At 36.2% G+C, this 18,856-nt stretch overlaps 2 protein-coding genes and 1 long non-coding RNA gene across 5 annotated transcripts in view; 1 reads left to right on the top strand and 2 right to left on the bottom strand.

Moving 5' to 3' along the window:
• Positions 1 to 3,513, bottom strand: part of C5H12orf4 (chromosome 5 C12orf4 homolog) — a 45,866-nt gene extending 42,353 nt beyond the window's left edge. The window contains exons 1-2 of one of the 2 annotated variants that reach the window (XM_031938993.1): positions 3,420 to 3,513; positions 488 to 702 (exon numbers count right to left, since the gene is read on the bottom strand). In XM_031938993.1, coding sequence (XP_031794853.1) covers positions 488 to 692 — 205 coding nt within the window. In that variant the 5' untranslated portion in view covers positions 693 to 702; positions 3,420 to 3,513. The remainder of the gene's footprint in view (positions 1 to 487; positions 703 to 3,419) is intronic. The other variant, XM_031938992.1, reaches the window with a different exon arrangement.
• A 144-nt stretch (positions 3,514 to 3,657) lies between these two features.
• The window catches only part of RAD51AP1 (RAD51 associated protein 1), a 29,309-nt gene continuing 14,110 nt past the window's right edge, over positions 3,658 to 18,856 (top strand). For both annotated transcript variants that reach the window (XM_003771300.4, XM_012550783.3), the window contains exons 1-3: positions 3,658 to 3,926; positions 8,754 to 8,803; positions 12,934 to 13,081. In XM_003771300.4, coding sequence (XP_003771348.1) covers positions 3,910 to 3,926; positions 8,754 to 8,803; positions 12,934 to 13,081 — 215 coding nt within the window. In that variant the 5' untranslated portion in view covers positions 3,658 to 3,909. The remainder of the gene's footprint in view (positions 3,927 to 8,753; positions 8,804 to 12,933; positions 13,082 to 18,856) is intronic.
• Positions 12,544 to 18,856, bottom strand: part of LOC116419370 — a 29,950-nt gene continuing 23,637 nt past the window's right edge. Inside the window, exons 2-3 of the long non-coding RNA XR_004229666.1 lie at positions 15,453 to 15,694; positions 12,544 to 12,963 (exon numbers count right to left, since the gene is read on the bottom strand). This is a non-coding gene — a long non-coding RNA (uncharacterized LOC116419370). The remainder of the gene's footprint in view (positions 12,964 to 15,452; positions 15,695 to 18,856) is intronic.

Below are 18,856 nucleotides of genomic sequence, written 5' to 3'. Positions count from 1 at the left end.
TTCAGGAAATTTTTAAATTAAGGGTGAATAAATTTCTTAGTGTGCAAATTCTGAAGGACTATAAATTTCTATTATATTGTTCCATTTATTCAGCTGAAAGGCTTCTTGACTTTGCTCTACTGGCATGCAACCCAATTGAAGGACAAAGTTTTCTGGCCCTTCTGTAGTTTTATTCAGATACCATTTGACAAGATAGATTCTATGGTTGTATCCAGCTCTAGGTCTATGATACTAAGACCATAATACAAAATTATTGCATGATATCCCACAAAAAGTTTGTGAAAACAATTGGTGGGGATCAGAAAGCCCTGTTTATACTTATAATACTACTATGGGCACAGAAGGAAAAGTATTAGCAGCTTTATCTTTTTAATCACTTTTTTAAAACTTGTGACTATTTCTAACAAAACTTCATTCTTTTTAGGATATGTAATTAAGCAAACCCAAAAAACACAACAGTCAAACAATCATCAAAATTAGTACTCACCACTTTCTATGAAACATGGTAAATTGTGGAGAAGCATCAGACGTCCATGCAAATTATTTGGATTCTCTTTAACAGGAAATTTCAGCGGCACTGTAAGCTCAAAGCACTGGCTTCCTACATTGAATTTATACACAAATTCTCTTTCTCGGCCATAGAACTTGTCTTGATTTGCTTTCATCTTATCTGGTTCCAGAGTAGCTGTCATCTAGATTGTTCTATATTAAAAGTAACACATCATTCATGAATATTTTATCATGGAGAACTGGTCTTCAGAGAGTACTATTTCAATTAAAGTTCTTTCTCCTGCCATTGACTTATTAAATGCATGATAGAGTGCTGAATATAAAGTCAGAAGAGCAGGGGTTGACTTTTGTCACTTGCTACTTGTCTGACTGTAAGCAAAGTTAATCACTCTGGAGGAGTAATTTCAAAACCCCAGCTATAAAATGAGGGAGGGAGACTAGATGACATCACAAGTCTCTTCTATCTCTAAAGTTATGATCCTGTGACAACTTTTCTTCCCATTTCTTCAACTTCTCAAAGTAACACATATGCATTAATATTAAGCTTTTTTTTGCTTTTTCTTGATATACTCATCTGTGAAAAGGAAAATTATAGAAATGGAATCAACAGGGTGTTCCTGAATGATTTTAAAAAGAAATAAGAATAATGAAAGCAGAATTTATTGTCTGTGTAGCAAAAATAATCAGCAGAACAGAAAAACTCAAATCCACAGGAGCAAAGAAGCAAAGAAACAAAAGGATCCCAATCCAGGATTCTCCTAACTCTAAAGGTCAGTGCTATTTTCACTATTCCCTGCATTCTGTTTGCTTGATAAATGTTGACTATTCTTTCTTTCTCCAGCATGTAGAGGAAGTGGAATAGTCAACTGAGTGCTAATCAGTTCTTGGGATTCTGGTGGAATCTTACTCTCTACTGAAAAAACAACAACAACAACAAAAAACTAGATGAATTTGTGACAAATACTTAAGAACATGGAGAAAGAAGCAAAAAAGTTAACAATAATTCCAAGCTGTAATGAAAGATATATGTGTTTGCAATGTTTTCTGAGGGTTGCCAATTCAAGTGGGGAACAAGTGGTTAACTTTTGAGTGCCCAGTCTCACATTGTTTCCTGAACATGCACCTTCCATTAGCATCATTTATATCTTACTTCAATGTGTGAATTGTATTACCTATTTCTCTTCATCTATTTAAATCCTATTCAGATGTCACCTTCTCTAGGAAAGTTTCCCTTTTTTAGAGACTATATTTCTCTTGGAATTCACATTATTCCCCACACCCTTTATATTTCAGAAGCATTATTTTTGCTTTATGCACCTACTGTATGTTCCTTGAGGATAGGTACCCACTTTTCTTATTCAAACAGTTTCTACTCTAATTCCTATTATTTAAATATAATCATCAATGAACATCTTTTCAAATTAAAGGGGTAAACAAGGAAGTAAGAAAGAGCCTCTGCTCTTAAGAAGCTTCTATTTTGAGGGAAGCCAACAAAACCTACTAAAAATAATGATGAAAGATCCTATCACAGATAAGAGAATAAAAACAAAGAACCCTGGTATCAGAGGAAGTGGGCTCATGCAATCATAACTTTGTAACTGAAAGGGCTCCTGGAGGTTTTCATCTATGACAACCAACTTGGTTTTACAATTGAGGAAACTTAAGGACAGAGAGGTAAGGGACTTGCCCAAGATTACATGAGTTGTAAACCCCACTTTGGGGTTTTGAACACAGATCCTTTCATTCCTAGTGGCTGACTAGAATTTTAAGTTTGACTTTAGGCAAATTAGTCCTCGGGTCTTAAATTTCTCAGTCTGAAAAACGAGGAGATGAGAATGGATGCCTTCTGAAGTACATATATGATTCCAGCAGTGAATATAGGATTCTATGAGCACACACAATCAAGGACTGATTGAGACAATGATGTGAGTTGTGTCCCCTTTAACCTTTGGGGAGGCCCTGAAACTGTGCCCCCTTTAATCTGTGAGAGAAGGTCCATGTGGGGTCTCCTTTCCTTTTCCAGACAACACCTTTAAGTTAAGTGGTCTCATTCAGTTGGGATTGGTCAGGGGCGGAATCCTCACCCTCTGGGGACACAATTTACATCCGTAGGATTTGCAAAGTAAAATATTTGTCCAGACAACATAGTTTAGTGGCAAGAGGACATGGATGTGAATCTATTTGTGACATTTCCTCTCTGGGTCTCAGTTTTTTCCGTATATGAGTATATGAAGGCGCTATACTGGATGATCTTTAAAGTCCTTGTCAGTTCTAAATCCAAACTGATTCTAAAGTTCTAACTCCAGCCTAAGACTCCTTTGGCGAGTTTTTTTTTTTTTTTTTTAATTCCGGTTCACATATCTTACAAATTACAAACCCTTCCGGGTTCAACTGGTTCTTTAGTTCCGCTGGCTTTTTTTTTTTTTTTTTTTCTGAGGCAATTGGGGTTAAGTGACTTGCCCAGGGTCACACAGCCGGGAAGTGTTGAGTGTCTGAGACCAGATTTGAACTCGGGTCCTCCCGACTTCAGGGCTAGTGCTCTATCTACTCTACTACCTGGCGGCCCCCCACTGACCCTTTTCAATCCACTTTTAATCAATGTTTAAAAATCAGTTTGGGGATCTGTACTGAGCAAATCAGCGTGGTTTCTATAGTTTTTATTCCAAGGTTGGTGTAACTTCCTCGCTTGGCGAAGGGAAGGTTACATTCAGATTGTGGGGAGCTTTACTAAGGGCTGGGGGACAGGACCCTAGAGGGCTAAGGAGGGAGGGGGGAGGGGCGGGGAGTGAGGGAGGGGGGAGGGGCGGGGAGTGAGGCAGCGCGGTGGGTGCGGAAAGAGGGGGCCAGAAAGGAGGGGACGACAAACTGCCCAGGACTGGGAGATTCCCTTCGCACGTCCCGCGCCTCACCTGCGTTCTACGCTACCTGAGCCCAGAACGGGCAAGTTCCTTCAGCTCATCGCTCAGAACCCATCAGCTGACAGGCAGAGCCAACGGCTTCTGATAATCACCGCCGCAGATTCGCTTTTTTCTTTTTTTCAACCTTAAAGGATTCTTTGTCAGAACCTCCTCGTTTTTTTAAACTTTCCGTTGTATTCCCATTTGAGAGGTGGAAATATGTTCTTTATTTGATTTCTTTTTCTTCTAAGCTTGCACGGAGATGGAGGGTGGGGGGAAGGGGAGAACCGGAATAAATATATGGCGAATGTGTTGATTAAAAATAGAAGACTGAGCGCGCCTGGAGTCGCGGCGGAAGTGGGGCTGGTTTCGAGTTCCGGAGTAGGCGGGGCTCCCGCGCGCTTGATCTTCGGCGGGAAGAGTTGCTCGCGCCGAGCTGGCTCCGGCTTCTGGAGGCTCTGAGGTCCTCAGTTCCCTGACCGACCTCGAGTAGCCCGCGATCATGCCGAGGCCCGTGCGGTGAGCGCCTAACTAACTGATTGGGGGAGAGGAGGAGGTGGGGACCGGACGAGTTTAAAAAGAGGGAGGGGGCAAAGGGCAAAGGGCAAGAGGTTACGAATGGTAATATCTGAAACCAGATTCAGGGAGAAGAGATGGAGAGGAGAAAGGCTCCCGTTACATCACCTAGAGGATCATATAATAGTGATAATAACCCTTGTATAGCGTTTTAAAACCTTACAAACGTTAGCTTGAAAGAATATTTGTTACAATTATTTTCCTATTTTTAGTGAAAATGTGTCTCACCCATTTTGGGTGGGGGATAAAAAGGAAATCAGATAGCATGGGCAAGCAGAATATTGCTGCGTCGTCCCCCCCCAAGCATTCGCGCGCGCGCGCGTGTGTGTATGTGTGTGTGTGTGTCCGCACAGACGCGGCTCATGCTGCGTCTTAAGTCGGACACTTCTTTGTCAGGAGCCTGTTTCCTCTTTAGCCCCTGTAATTGAAGGGATTCGAGTTTCAGAATCTTTCAGAGGGTTTGTCCGGACAGTGGTGATGTTGTACAGCCTGACCTTCACTCTGCATCAGTTCATACAAGTCCTCCCAGTTTCTTAGAGGTTGCCCCTTTTACTTACATCGTAAGAACGTTCCATTGAATATGTGTTTCATTGAAATTTTATATATGTGTGTGTCAGTGGAACATAGCGAGGTCCATTGACACACACACATACACATAAAATTTCATCGGAACACAAGAATATTTTCAAAGAGGTCCAAAATGACATCATTATGTTTATTTTATTTTTTTTATTTAATAGCCTTTTATTTACAGGTTATATGCATGGGTGACTTTACAGCACTAACAATTGCCAAACCTCTTGTTCCAATTTTTCACCTCTTACCCCCCACCCCCTCCCCCAGATGGCAGGATGACCAGTAGATGTTAAATATATTAAAATATAAATTAGATACACAATAAGTATACATGACCAAACCGTTATTTTGCTGTACAAAAAGAATCAGACTCTGAAATATTGTACAATTAGCTGACATCATTATGTTTAAAGAGTGTCTCCTGCTATGGCTTATCAACCTAATATGAGGTTAGAATGCTCTGCCGCAGGCTGGACACAAATAGTCCATATGAACATTTGGGGTGGCTTCTCTAATTTTGAGTATTTTGAGTGGGCAAATTCAATTCTGCTTTATTCATAGAACACAACGTCTTCTCTGATGAAGACATGCCATACTGTGCCGTCCTGTGTCAGTGTCTCCCCTTGTCATACAATCAGTTCTAAAGTTCTTAAGAGATAATGAAATCTATATATATATATATTCAAAGGAATATACATATTCAATGGAAAATATGCATTTTTTAAAAGCTTTTCATTTTCAAAATAAATGGATAGAAAGTTTTCTTTTCTTTTTTTTTCTTTTCTTTTTTTTTTTTTTTTTTATTTAATAGCCTTTTATTTACAGGATATATGCATGGGTAACTTTACAGCATTAACAATTGCCAAACCTCTTGTTCCAATTTTTCACCTCTTACCTCCCCACCCCCTCCCCCAGATGGCAGGATGACCAGTAGATGTTGGATAGAAAGTTTTCAACATTCATTCTTGCAAAACTATGTTCCTAGTTTCTTTCTCCCTCTATCCCGCACCCCTTCCCATAGATGGCAAGTAATCCAATATATGTTAAACATGGAAAATATTAAATTTTCCATTTTCAATGGAACATTATTATGCTGTAAGAAATAATTATATATAAGAAATATTATACATATACATATGGAACACTTATGTATTATACATATACACACACACCAAAATTTATTCAACCATTTTTCAATTGATAGGGCCTCTCCTTTCCCCTTTCCCCTTCCCCCGCATTTCCAGTTCTTTGTCACTACAAAAATTTTTGTCCATATGGGTCTTTGTCTTTTTTTGAATTTGAGTTCAAAATGCCTAGGGGTGGCATTGCTGGGTCACAAGGTATCCACAGTTTAGCAAATTTTGGAGCATATTCTGGATTACTTTCCATAATGGCCAGACCACTTTGCAGATTATTCCTAAAGTGTTTTCAGGTTTTCCACATAATATCTTCTAATATTCTATTTACTTCCTTAATTTCTTCCTTATTTGTTTTGTGATTTGATTTATCTAAATCTGAGAGTGCAAGATTGAGGTCTCCTGCTATTATAGTTTTGCTGTCTATTTCTTCTTGCAACTCTCTTAACCATATAATATCTTCTAAAGCAATCCTGATTTTACTGAGGAGGCCCCAAAACCCTGAGCTATGAAGTGTTTACACAGTGAAAAAGTGTAAATACCCCACGTCTCTGACTCCAAGATCTGTTGCTTTGCCTGAACAACTCTTTGTGCCCTGCTTTGAGTGTCTTTTCTCCTTCGTACACACTCCACTGCCAGAATGACTTTCATTAAGTGTAGATTAGACCATGTCTTCTGCCTTACCCAATGCATTCTACTAGTTCCCTGTTTCTTCTAAAATGAAATCTAAACTTTTCTATTTCTTATTTAAAGCTTTTTATAACCTGGCCCATTTCTACCTTTCTAGTCTTGTGACATTTCTTTTTCATGTAGTTTAAGCCTAGTTATACTAACTCATTTGCTGGTCCCCTGTATCATACTCTATCTCCTAACTTTATACATTACAATAGTGGTCCTTCAGGCCTAGAATGCTCTCCCTCCTTCCCTTCAAGATTTGAGCTCAAAGCTTACCTTCCTCCAGAGATCTTTGCCATTCTCTTTACTTCCCTAGTTGCTACTGCTGTTCTTTTGAGATTACTTTCCATTTGTGGGGTATCTTGTATATACACAGTTATTTTCAACCTGATTTCTTTTGTTAGGTAAACTTTTTGAAGTTGTTTCCCTTTTTATTTCTAGGGCCTAATTGAATGTTTGATTAGTAGTAATAACTTGTTGACTGATCGAATTGTTCTTTAATTATTCCTTACTTGTCTTTTGGCCCATCCCCATTTTTTCTTCTCTCCTAACTCACAGATATACAATATCAAAAATAAACATTAAGCATATACTTTGTTACATAGGAACCTTGTAGCCAGGAAAACCTGGATTCAAATACTGCTGGCACATGCTAGCAGTTTAACTTTAGAATTGTCATAACTTTTCAGTGCTCCAGGAAAATCTATAACACTTAAAAACTAATAATCGCTTTTCTTAGAGTGGTTTACCAGGAGTTCCCTACAGGGAAGAAATAATACCTAATATAGCCTCTTCCTTCTAATATATTAGTATTTTTCTAATGTAATCTATTATATTAGTAGTTCAAAATTTATTCAATGTGTAGTTGAATATAGCAGATCTTTTTCTAATATATTCAATTATATGTAATTTAACATATTCAATACACTATGCTAAGTGTTTGGGGAACTCACTTTACTCTTATTTACTTCTTTTTAACCCAGGTTTAAGAGCAGAGAAATATCAAGAAGAAGCTGTTTGTAGATGGCAAAATGTTACTATTAAATAATCTTTTCTACTTCCTTAGAGGAGAGAGGGAAAAAGGAAGAGTCTTGTTTTTTGTTTTTTTTAAGATACACTATTTATTACTGGCCTGTTTTCATTTTATTGTGGAGAGATAGAAAGGGAAAAGAGAGAAGATTCTTTGGCCTAAATAGTTTGCTGTCTAATGGGGAAGTTAAGATACTTAGTTTAGGAATAAAAACACACAGCAGAAACCTGTAAACATCCTAACTACTGTAACTATGCAAAATAATCTACTCTTGTTTATATGTATGTGTGGAATTGTATTGAATTTTTTATCCCAAGTTTTATTTCCCTCCCTTGTTTAGGAGGCCCTCCTTCTTTAGTTTTAAGAAGTGAAACTAAGTTACAATTATATTAAATTTAATATTATATTTAAGGACAATGTAAGTATAAAATCTAGTGATAAAATGAATGTAATAGATCCCAATTTATTGATTTTCCTAATTCAATTATAAATTACTTTTTGGATTACCTGCTGTTTATAGGTGTAAAACTGAAAATTCATTAATTCTGCACATTTTATGCACTAAATTTCTGAGATTAATGCTTTATGCCTATTCTAGGCATTCTAACTGTCCTTTATATGTTTTTTTAAATTTGTCTCTGTCAGTCTCTAATCAGGTTGGGAGTCTAACTTGGGTGGGGAGACTGCCTTTCCCATTGCCTTCAGGATTCTGAATAACCTCTTGTGTTAGAAGAAAAAGTAGAAGATACTTATGACTTATAAGTCATAAGAACAACTGCATATAGAAGGGAGACTTAAAAAAACCTTTATCAAAAGCAGAGTCTTCTAATGTGAATAAATACATTTAAATTTATCTTTTAAAGTTTGAAGTCATATTGGATTTTCTTAAAGTTAATCTAGTGTAATGCACAAGGTCTATAAAAAAATGATTGTACATTTATTTTCAAATTTGAACACATTCGACTAGTATTTGTAGATTCTTTGGAAACGACAGCAAGAGTGGATCCATTTAATTAAAAATCAATTTGACCTACAGAAAGGAAAATTGCCTTTCACTATTAAATTTTTAATCACTGACATGCAGTCAAGTCCTTGGGAGTTTGGTATTTATGTAATTAAGAAATTAATTACTTTTCCAGCTAAAACCCTCCACCCCAAAGACTATTTTTATTTGAAATTAGGAATTTTTCAAAGGACTTGTGCAGGGCATGAAATATTAGTTAAGTGCTTAATAAATACTTATTGATTAGATGACATCATTGCGTTTCAATTGAAAAGGAAATGAAATTAAACTTTTTCTGGAGGTGGAAAAATGAAATTTATGTAACTGAAAAATATTTGTTTTGATAATAGGAATAAGAAACCAGTCAATTACTCACAGTCTTTGGATTCAGATTATGATGGTAAGTGCAGCTTCCTATTTTCGTATTTAGAGTTGCAAGTTACTGCATTTTCCCCTCAGTATTTGCAGAATGTACATTTTGTATATATCTGTTCCTTTGTGCTATCATTAGATAAATCTGGAATGAGAATAAATCACTTTTGTATAGTTTTCAAAACATTTCATTACAAAATTTTTGAGAACTAAATGATACAAGTGTTTTTATACTTTTTTTTTTTTTAATAGATTAGGGATTTGCCTATAGTCTAATTTGGGACATAAATCCATGTTTTCTGACTTAACATTATTGCTTTTTCTTCTATACCATATTATAACCTTCAAGAAGGATAATTGTTAGCAGTTACGCATTTGTTAAATTGGTTAAGTTTTGACATGAACAAAGCCACATGGTAAGTAGCTCCTTTGGTTCAGTTTAGTTAGGGTAAGGTATTTTACTCAAGCCAAAATATTTTACTCTAAAGATATAAAGTATTTTATAGTTCTGAGTAATCATTCAGCCAGATGCAAAGCTAATAACTTGGCTTTGAATAAGTATGTGGATAGTTTTGAATAAGTATGTGGATAATCTAAGGATTAAGGATATGTTAAGGGCCTGCATAATGGATTGGATCAGAGAAAAATAAGGTATATGAACCGGGATCACAAAGAGCTTTTTTGTCTATTTTAAGACATAGGACTAATATATATTGAACACTTCAAAAAATATATAGCATTATGTAGTTAAGTGCTAATATTATAAGTTATATAGGAGTTCTTCAATAGAAATCAGTTATCCCACAATTGAGAAATGGTAGAATAAATTAGGAACCTGTTTCTGTGTTAAGGCAAGAGAATTGAGGATGCATACCTTAATCCAATCAACAGGGCTTTTCTGAGATTGTCCAAACATGCATAATCTCCTCTGAAGTCATCTTATTTTTCTGCTTTGTCCAGGTCTCCTGTTTTTTTTTCTTATTTTCCCTTCTTTTAAAAACTCTTGACTCACTGTGATGGACTGCCCCTTTCATTTAAGGAGGTGGCCCAGGTTGAGAAATGTTATAACCACAATTGTCTCTCTTGGCCTGGAGTTTGGGAGAGAGGTCAGATAAGGAGATTGAGTCCAAATCAATATGATTCAACAATGAGATATAACAGTCAAAAAAGGAAGTGCAATCTTCCTTTGCAGAGAGGTATATTGTACAGACTAGGAAGGACATAATCATTTTTCCTTTGTCCTGGTTAAATCACATCTGATTTCTTATGTTTAGTTATAGGCACCCATGACATATAAAGTAGATAAGCTGGAAAGTGCACAGAGAAGGGCAAGGCAACCATGGCAATTACTGACATTTACCCAAATTCATAAAGTTTGCAAAGTGCTCTACATGCATGATCTCATGTGAATCTCAATAATAATCCTGTGAGATAGATATTATCAATAGTATTTCTGTTTTACAGATGAGGAAATTGAGGACCAGAAAAGTTAAGTGATTTGCCTCAATTACATAGCCAGTAAGTTTAAGAGGTGAGATTTGAACCTAGACCTTTCAGATTATGAGATCAGTATTATATATTATACAACCCTATGTCTCCTGAGAGTGAATTACTTCAAGTAATATCACCATAAACTCAGTTTAAGGACCCTGGCATGTTTAACCAGGCAAGTAGCTGCAGGGAAACTAGGATCTCTGCCTTCAAATCTCTGAAGAATAGACATATAGAAGAGGGCCTAGTTGTGGATTCTGAAAATGCTATGTATCAACTCTGAAAACAAGGGCATCATACTTGGTGATTTCTAATGTCTTTTACTTAGAAATTTTCAGGTCTGTTAAGTTAATAAACAATTTCCTAACAGAGCTATCCAGAAGACAAATGGACTGGCTTTGAATGTAGGTTTTCCTATGCTAAAAGTCTTTAAGCAAAGGCTGAGTGATAATGTCTTACATATATAGTGAAGAGAATTCTTGTTCAGATAGACTTTGTAGTGTGACCCAGGGGTCCTTTTCAATCCTGAAAAGCTGAGCTTCTGTTAAATCTTAAGATAGATCTAAATTAATGGGAAAAAATTCAAAGAAAGGTAGCCTAACTGCACCAGACCTAAAATTATATTATAAATCTGTGATCATCAGAACCATATGGCACTGACTGAGAAAGAGAATAGTGAATCAGTGTAATAAGTTAGGTTCATAAGACACAGTAGTCACTGACTATAGTAATCCAGTGTTTGATAAATGCAAAGACTCCAGCTTCTGGGATGAGAACTCAATATTCAACAAAAATTGCTGAGAAAACTGAAAAACAGTATGGCAGAAACTAGTCATTGATCAACATCTAACACCCTGTACTGAGATAAAATTATGATTTAGACATAAAGAGTATTATTATAAGCGAATTAGGAGAACAAGGAATAGTCTTCTCTCTCAGATCTGTGGAGAAGGAATGGATTTATGGCCAAAAGACTAGAGAACATTATGAAATACAAAATGGATAATTTTGCTTAAATTTAAAAGATTTTGTACAAATGAAACCAATGCAGCCAAAATTAGAAGGGAAGCAGAAAGCTAAGGAAAAGTTTTTATATCCTGTGTTTCTGATAAAGGCTTCATTTCTAAAATATATAGAGAATAGAATCAAATTTATAAGAATACAAGCTATTCCCCAATTGATAAATGGTCAAAGGATATGAACAGACAATTTTCAGACAATGAAATAAAAATCATTTCTAGTCATAGGAAAAAATACTCTAAATCATTATTGATAGAGAAATGCAAATTAAGACAAGTCCAAGGTACCACTTCACACTTCTCATTTGGCTAAAATGACAGGAAAAGATGATAAATGTTGGAGGGGATGTGGGAAAACTGGAACACTGATACATTATTACTGGAGTTGAGAATTGATTCAATCATTCTGGAGAGCAATTTGTAACTATCTCTAAGGAGCCATCAAACTGTGCATACCCTTTAATCCAGCAGTGTCTCTACTGGGTTCCTACCCCAAAGAGATCATAAAAAAGGGAAAAGGATCCACATGTACAAAAACGTAGTAGCCCTTTTTGTAGTGGTAAGGAACTGAAAATTGAGTGGATGCATCAGTTGAGGAATGGTTGAATAAGTTACTGTATATGAATATAATGAAATACTATTGTTCCTTAAGAAATGACAAGCAGACTGATTTCAGAAAAGCCTGGAGAGATTTCTGTGAACTGATACTAAGTGAAATGAGTAAAACCAAGAGAACATTGTACACAGAAACAAGGTTATGTGATGGACTTGGCTCTTTTCAACAATGAAGTAATTCAAGCAATTCCAATAGATCTGCGATGGAAAGAGCCATCTGCATCCAGAAAGAGAACTATGGAGACTGAATATGGGTCAAAGAATAGTATTTTCACCTTTTTGTTGCTTGTTTTTTTTTTTTATCTTTTTTTTTTCCCTTTTACTTTTTGATCTGATTTTTCTCATGCAGCATGATTAATTTGGAAATATGTTTAGAAGAATTGCACATATTTAACCTATATTGGATTGCTTGCTGTCTGTGGGAGGGAAAAATTTGGAGCACAAGGTTTTGCAAAGTTGAATGTTGAAAACTATCTTTGCATGTATTTGGAAAAAATAAAAAGCTATTAAACAGATCCTCTGTTTTCTTCATCATCTTATGGGAAGCTAAGAGTACTACCCTGTTTTTCTCTATATAATTCATTTCTGTTATTTTTTCACATATTAGAAACACAAATTATTCTCTAGCTATAGGAAGATACTCTAAGAATCTATTGTTGAAGTTAGGAAGTTGAAATAAATGTTCTTTGATGGTTGATTGTTAACTTTCAATATGATGAACCTTTTTGACACAGACCTTTATAAATTGTCCCATTGGATCTTCAAAAGGTTACTTAAATGCATTGGTTTTTCCTTGGGCTCTTGAATATTAGTATAATTGGCATTGCAGAATTATATAAGTATTAGAATCATGAAAAAGTTGCTATGAATTGGCACAATTGCAACATGATGAAATTGTTTGAATAATAATTCTAAAAATATGTACTTTGAAAGATTTAAACTGCTAAAAGAATACCTTTATTATTCAATCAGGAAAATTTGATGAGTTTTATTTTTTCTTTCCTTCCTCCTAAAAAACCCTGCGTACTTTAAGATGACGATGATTTTGCTCCTTGGACAGCAGCTTCAAACAAAAAATCAAAAATACCAAAGGAAACAAAACGAGAAAAACAAGAGAAACCAAAATCAAGAAACAGTCATAAAGAAGAGTCTCCACTTCAAGTGAAAACACCTAGTAAAAGGTAAGAGATGTGACACGAATGAAATAGTTTTGAATATGAAATAGATTGAACAGCATGCAGTGAGCTGAGGCTCAGATTTAGTGAAGAGAGTGCTTGACATGGAGTCTGGAACATCTCTGTTCCAATCCTGCCTCAAACCTTTGACTGGCTATATGACCGTGGGCAAGGCATAGAAACTTTCTAGTGTCACTGTCATCTGTTAAATGAGTTTCTAGGGCTTTTCCAGTTTAAATTCTATGATTCTGGGATTCCATCAAAAAATCCCATGGTATTTCTTTAGATTTCTTAGTTTACTGATTTAAAAAGGAATCTCAAAGACTCTCTAAACAATCTTTTTTTTTTTTTTTTTAGCATTCTAGCATTTAGTCATTCAGCTTCTGTTTGAAACTGCCCATTGAAGGGAAACTTACTAACTACCCCACTTTCTACCTCAAATCCCCATCCTCATTCCATGGCAGCTAATTGATATAGATAGCTTAGTTGTTTCCTTATATCAAGTCTAAATATGTGTCTCTGTAATTCCTACCCATTAACATCTCCTAATTTCACAGTCTGAAGTCAAAAAACAAAAACATCAAATTTTATTTCTTTTATAAACAAACCTTCAAATATTTTAAGGTTTTCTCTGGTAAGTCTTCTTTTTAGTTTCCTGGCTAACTTCCCCACTATTTTCAGACAACTGTCACATGACATTCGTTTCATTCCTCTTTCCTGGAGATGTTCTTGTTTCCTAAAATATATACAGGACTTCATGTCGTGTTCCTAATGTGACCTGATCAGGGCAAGCTGTAGTAGAGCTATTACTTCCTGGACACTTTGTCTCTCATTAAAGATGTAAGCTCTTGGGACTACTCTATGACTCACTGAGTTTGCCTTCCAGTCAGACTTTCAGCCGCTTTTCACAGGAACTTTTTTAGCCATGGTTCCCTTATATTCTTGAAAATTGTTGAAAGACAATTGTAGGATTTTACTTTTTTTTTTTCACCTTGCTACATTACAGCAAATTGAGATCGATTTAGTTCCATGCCATTATTCATCATGTTAGCTATACTTTCAAGCTTCATGTCAAATGCGTATTTGATAAGCACACCTCAATGCCTTTATCCTAATCATTGATAGAATTAGGATAATCCCATTATCCTAATTATATTTTTTAGATAGGGCCAAGCTCAGATCCCTTAAGACATTCTTACTATAGGTTTCCTTTCCAACTGCCACCTTTTTGTTAATAACTTTTCTTTGGGTTATCATTGAACCAATGCAAATCTATCTCCTTGTAATATCCATCCCATATTTCTTTATCTTCTCCTGCAATATATGGGATTAGTTTGGAGTAATATCCTTGCAGTGGGAAATTGGTAGGCTTATGTCTGTCAGCTGGTGGGCCTAGAGTACGTATCCTTCCCAAATTGAAACAAATCATGAAAATCCAGCAACAGTTTACTACAATTATCTCCAGGCCACTATTCTTAAAGACGAAGAGCATCTTCATATCTGTTCTCTAGTTGCTAGAATGTTTACTTTTTAATCTCTTAGGGATAAATGTAGTCTCCTGTGGAGAGAGACCTCCATTGCCAGAAGCATCACCAAAAGTAGAAAGGCCAAATAGGACTCACCTTCCTCTGTCTTTTGTTATTTCAACCAGAACTTTGACTTCAATTATATAAGAAAAGCCTTATGAAACAACTCCCTTTGCATATGCAGATTAGCACTATGAATTTATAGTTACAGGCTTGCCTCAGACACTGATAGGTTAAGTGGCTTACCCAGGGTCACAGAGCCAGTAGGAATCAGAGGCAGGACTTGAATCAAAATCTTCTCGACTCCAAAGTCAAGTCTCTACTATACTATGCTGCTTTTTAGTTTTATGTATTTAAAACTGTCTTTTAAAAAAATATCAGTTATGATCACTTCCATCCCCTGTTTGCTCAAGAAGTCTCTCCCTTCCATTTATGTCTTGATTTGTTTTTTATAATGTAACCTTTTTACATATATGTTATATATCTATTTGGGTCTTGTTGTGGTATTAGGAGTTAAATTTTCTTGGACTAACCCTAATTTTTGATAAACTTTTCCAAATTTTCCAAGTAGTTCTTATGAAATGGGAAGGAGTCAATATCATTGTAATTTGTGCTCATAGGTTTAGGCTATCTCTAGCTATCTATCATGAGGGCAGAAATCATTGTGGAGAGGGGGCTTACTTTCATTATCACCACAAGCAATAGCTGCTGACCAACTGCCACCAATAGATAGATGAGTTAAGTGGTAGTACCTACAGACCACTGGTCTGCTTCTACACCATCCCATATAGCTATTATCTATGGAAAGAACTCCATGTGTCCCCACCAGTTGCTAGCCAACTGCCACTTACAGAGCAAGAAAACCAGCCTTGCTGAAGCAGGAAGGTACCCTGAAAGGGAAACAGGAGGCAAAAAATCAAATCTTGATCACCAGCCCTCCTCTGCCTGTGATGGAGACTGTGACTGAATCCAAGAGCCCTAGGTCAACATGTCTTCCAATTCAGTGTGCTTAGTCCTTATCCTAGGAAAACAATCCCTGTAGAGATTCAGCTTGGCAAATGCTTCTCAGGGTACAGCCACAACTTCTGAAGATCTGTTAAAAAAATGAAAATGGAAGTCACAGTGATAGTTGGAAGAGATTTTTTTTTTTTAATCAAACAAGGAATACCAGTTATAAAAGATAATTTTGATTGCATTAAAGTAAAAGGCAGCATGGTAGAAAGAGCCAGCCTCTGAGACAGGAATAATTTGGTTCTGGTTTAGCTTGTGTGTTCTTGGGACACTTAACTTTTCACTTTTAACTGTGTTGCAATTTTTTATTTATTTTGTGTTTCCAGTAGAAAAGTAAAATCTTACCTATTCTCACCTATAATCCTATGATGTTTTAGTGACTAGGTTTGTGTTTTAGGTATATTTCTATTTTAAAGTGAGAAAACTTAAAACTAAGACTAAATATTTATTGGGTCAGATGAGAGGCAGCATATATTAGAGCTGACTTCAAAGCTGGAAGATTGGGATTCAGTATTCCTATTGGCAAAAATTCTGATCTTGTGTAAGTCACTGAATCTTGGACAAATCTCTTAAGACTTGCAGAGAAACTTTCAAACTGCATTGGTAGAAGAAATTTATATAACTTCTTATATTTATGAAGTCACAACTCAGGGCCAAAAATAAATGGGCTAGACAGGAATAATGATGATTATGTATTTGTACATAATACAGTTTATTCTTTGTGTTGCCTGCTTTCACTTCTGTCTCATTGTGTCTATTATTTAAAAAAAACTGATTACTTTTTGTTTTCGCATTAATTTTCTGATATATTCTTTCCTCTTTGTCTCTCCATTCTCCTTTTCTTATCTTGTAGCTTTTCTATGTCATTCCCCTACTGATGCTTTCTTCTGTTCAGTATGGTTTTTTGGCAGCCTTTTTGCTTGTAAGGCTCAGCTGTCAATCCCATCTCATCCACTTTTCTTCCAATAAATCATCCCCACCATCATATCTCTTTATTATTAATCCTTTCCCTTTCTACTGACATTTTCCTTCTTACCTACAAACATGCCCAGATCTCCTTTAAAAAAAAAAAAGTCTTCATTTGCTCCTACTTTCCCCAGTGGGGTATATCAGTGTTCAGGAGACTAGTACCTCTCGTATAAGGACTGCTACACCCTTTTCAGAGATGCTTTGCATCTTTTGGGTCCAGTTGCCACCACACTCTTAGCTGTGGCTCCAAAAATGCTGCATATCCAGCAGTCTCTCTCAGATAGACTTGTGTGGTTCAGACAGCATTTAATTTAAAAAAAAAAAAAAAGCTGGAGAGATATCTAGAAGCAAAGCAAAGTTTATTATATGTTCTCACGAGAATCGAAGGGAGGAGGCACCTTAGGGGGCAGGTCAATACTTTTTATCTCTCCCACCACTGACCCTCATCCTCATTGGCTGAGGATCTTACATTCTAAAGGAGGAAACTACGCAAGAAATTGAACTTGACCTATAAGTACATAGTTGCCCATATTTGACTGAAATTGGGAGGATAACAAGAATGGGACTTAAGTATGCCCTCAGGAGGATAGCAGGGAGGGGGCTTAAGTATGCCCTTGACAATGCTTAAAGCCCTTCAGGCCTACTCAAACTCTGAAATAGATGAAGTCTTATTCGATTTTCACAACTGCCTTGAAAGATCTCACCTCATCTCATTCAGACTGTTTTGACAGATGGCTTAAACCAGCACAAGGGTAACCGGGCCTCAAACCTATCAAGTAGTTAGGAAGGCTTCTATCAGCAAAATAGGCAGATGTGAAGAGTTTGCTCCAATACCCATGAAAAGTTATTATAGAGTGTTAAAGCTTGGTTAGACATTGAACATGCCAAAATCATCTGTTTCATCCCAAATAATCACTAATTGTCTTAATTTTTATCTTGCCACTGGGCTCTTGCTAGCTTTGGAAGAGAGTAAGGCTGATAATGTCACACACAACTCTGCCAGACTTAAATCCAATTTATGTGCAAGGTAAAAGACATTACTCATACCACTTTATCATTTTATCTCCTTGAAATCCTGTGATGATGGGCAAATAACGAAGAGCAGGCATGGATACACTGGGAGCTGTAGCCATAACCCTGCACACAGGTGGCCCAGATCATGGCCTGAAGCAGCCCCCTGGGTAACTGAGCAGTCTTTTTAAAGGATTGTACTGCTCACCTCCTGGCATAAGAAAGAGACTGGAAATAGTGCCTTAAAATCGCTTCATTGTACTTGACTTTTTTCAACAGTGAGGTGATTTGAGGCAATTCCAATAGACTTGTGATATAAAGTACCGTTTGCATTCAAAGAAAGAAGTGGATCAAAGCATGGTGTTTTCCCCTTTTTGTTGTTGTTTGCTTGTTTTTTTTTTTTTCTTTTTCATTTTTTTTCCTCTTTTGATCTGATTTTTCTTGTACAGCATGATGAATATGGAAATTTGTTTAAAAGAATTGCATATGTTAAACTAGATTGAATTGCTTGCCTTCTAAGGGATGAGGAAGGGGAACAGAAAGGAGAAAAAATTGGAACACAAGATTTTGCAAAGGTGAATGATAAAAATTATCTTTGCATGTATTTGGAAAAATAAAAAGCTATTAAAAGTTACTTAATCTAAGCCACCTCTGATCTGCTTATCATAGCGGGCAGGAGATCCCATCCTGTGATCAAAACCAGAAATTGTACAAAAAATTTTTTGAAGATGATTTCACTCACCATTTGTACATGGAACATGCACATACTTATGGACAGCAACAAATCCAGTAGCCTTGAAAGACAAGCAACTCCTGTAATGAGATAGCTTAACAAATATCACATAAAAATAGCAGCCTTGATTGTAACAAAGCTGGCAAATAAAGACCAGTTTGTTAAAATCAGAGCTGGATACATGTTGTTTCACTGTGGCTGCAGTGATGGGGAACACTGTGAAACTGGTATAGGTTTTACATCAAATCTAGTTTCACCAGCAAGCTTGTATAACTCCCCCAAATAGTAAACAACAGGCTTATGGCAATGCAATTACCTCTTGCAGGAAAGCATCACACCACCATCAATGTGTATGCTTCCACCTTGAGAAATCCTGATAAAAAGAAAAATTTTACGAAGACCTGGAAAACCTCATCGTCAATGTGCTAAAAGAGGACAAGTTTGTAATTCTGGGTGACTAATTTTTGTTTAATTAAAGCTTTTTATTTTCAAAATATATGTTTGGATAATTTTCAGCATTTACTCTGGGTG

Source organism: Sarcophilus harrisii, chromosome 5 (genome assembly GCF_902635505.1).
Source record: "Sarcophilus harrisii chromosome 5, mSarHar1.11, whole genome shotgun sequence".
Classification (NCBI taxonomy): Eukaryota; Metazoa; Chordata; class Mammalia; order Dasyuromorphia; family Dasyuridae; genus Sarcophilus; species Sarcophilus harrisii.
This window is presented reverse-complemented; position numbering and strand designations above follow the sequence as displayed.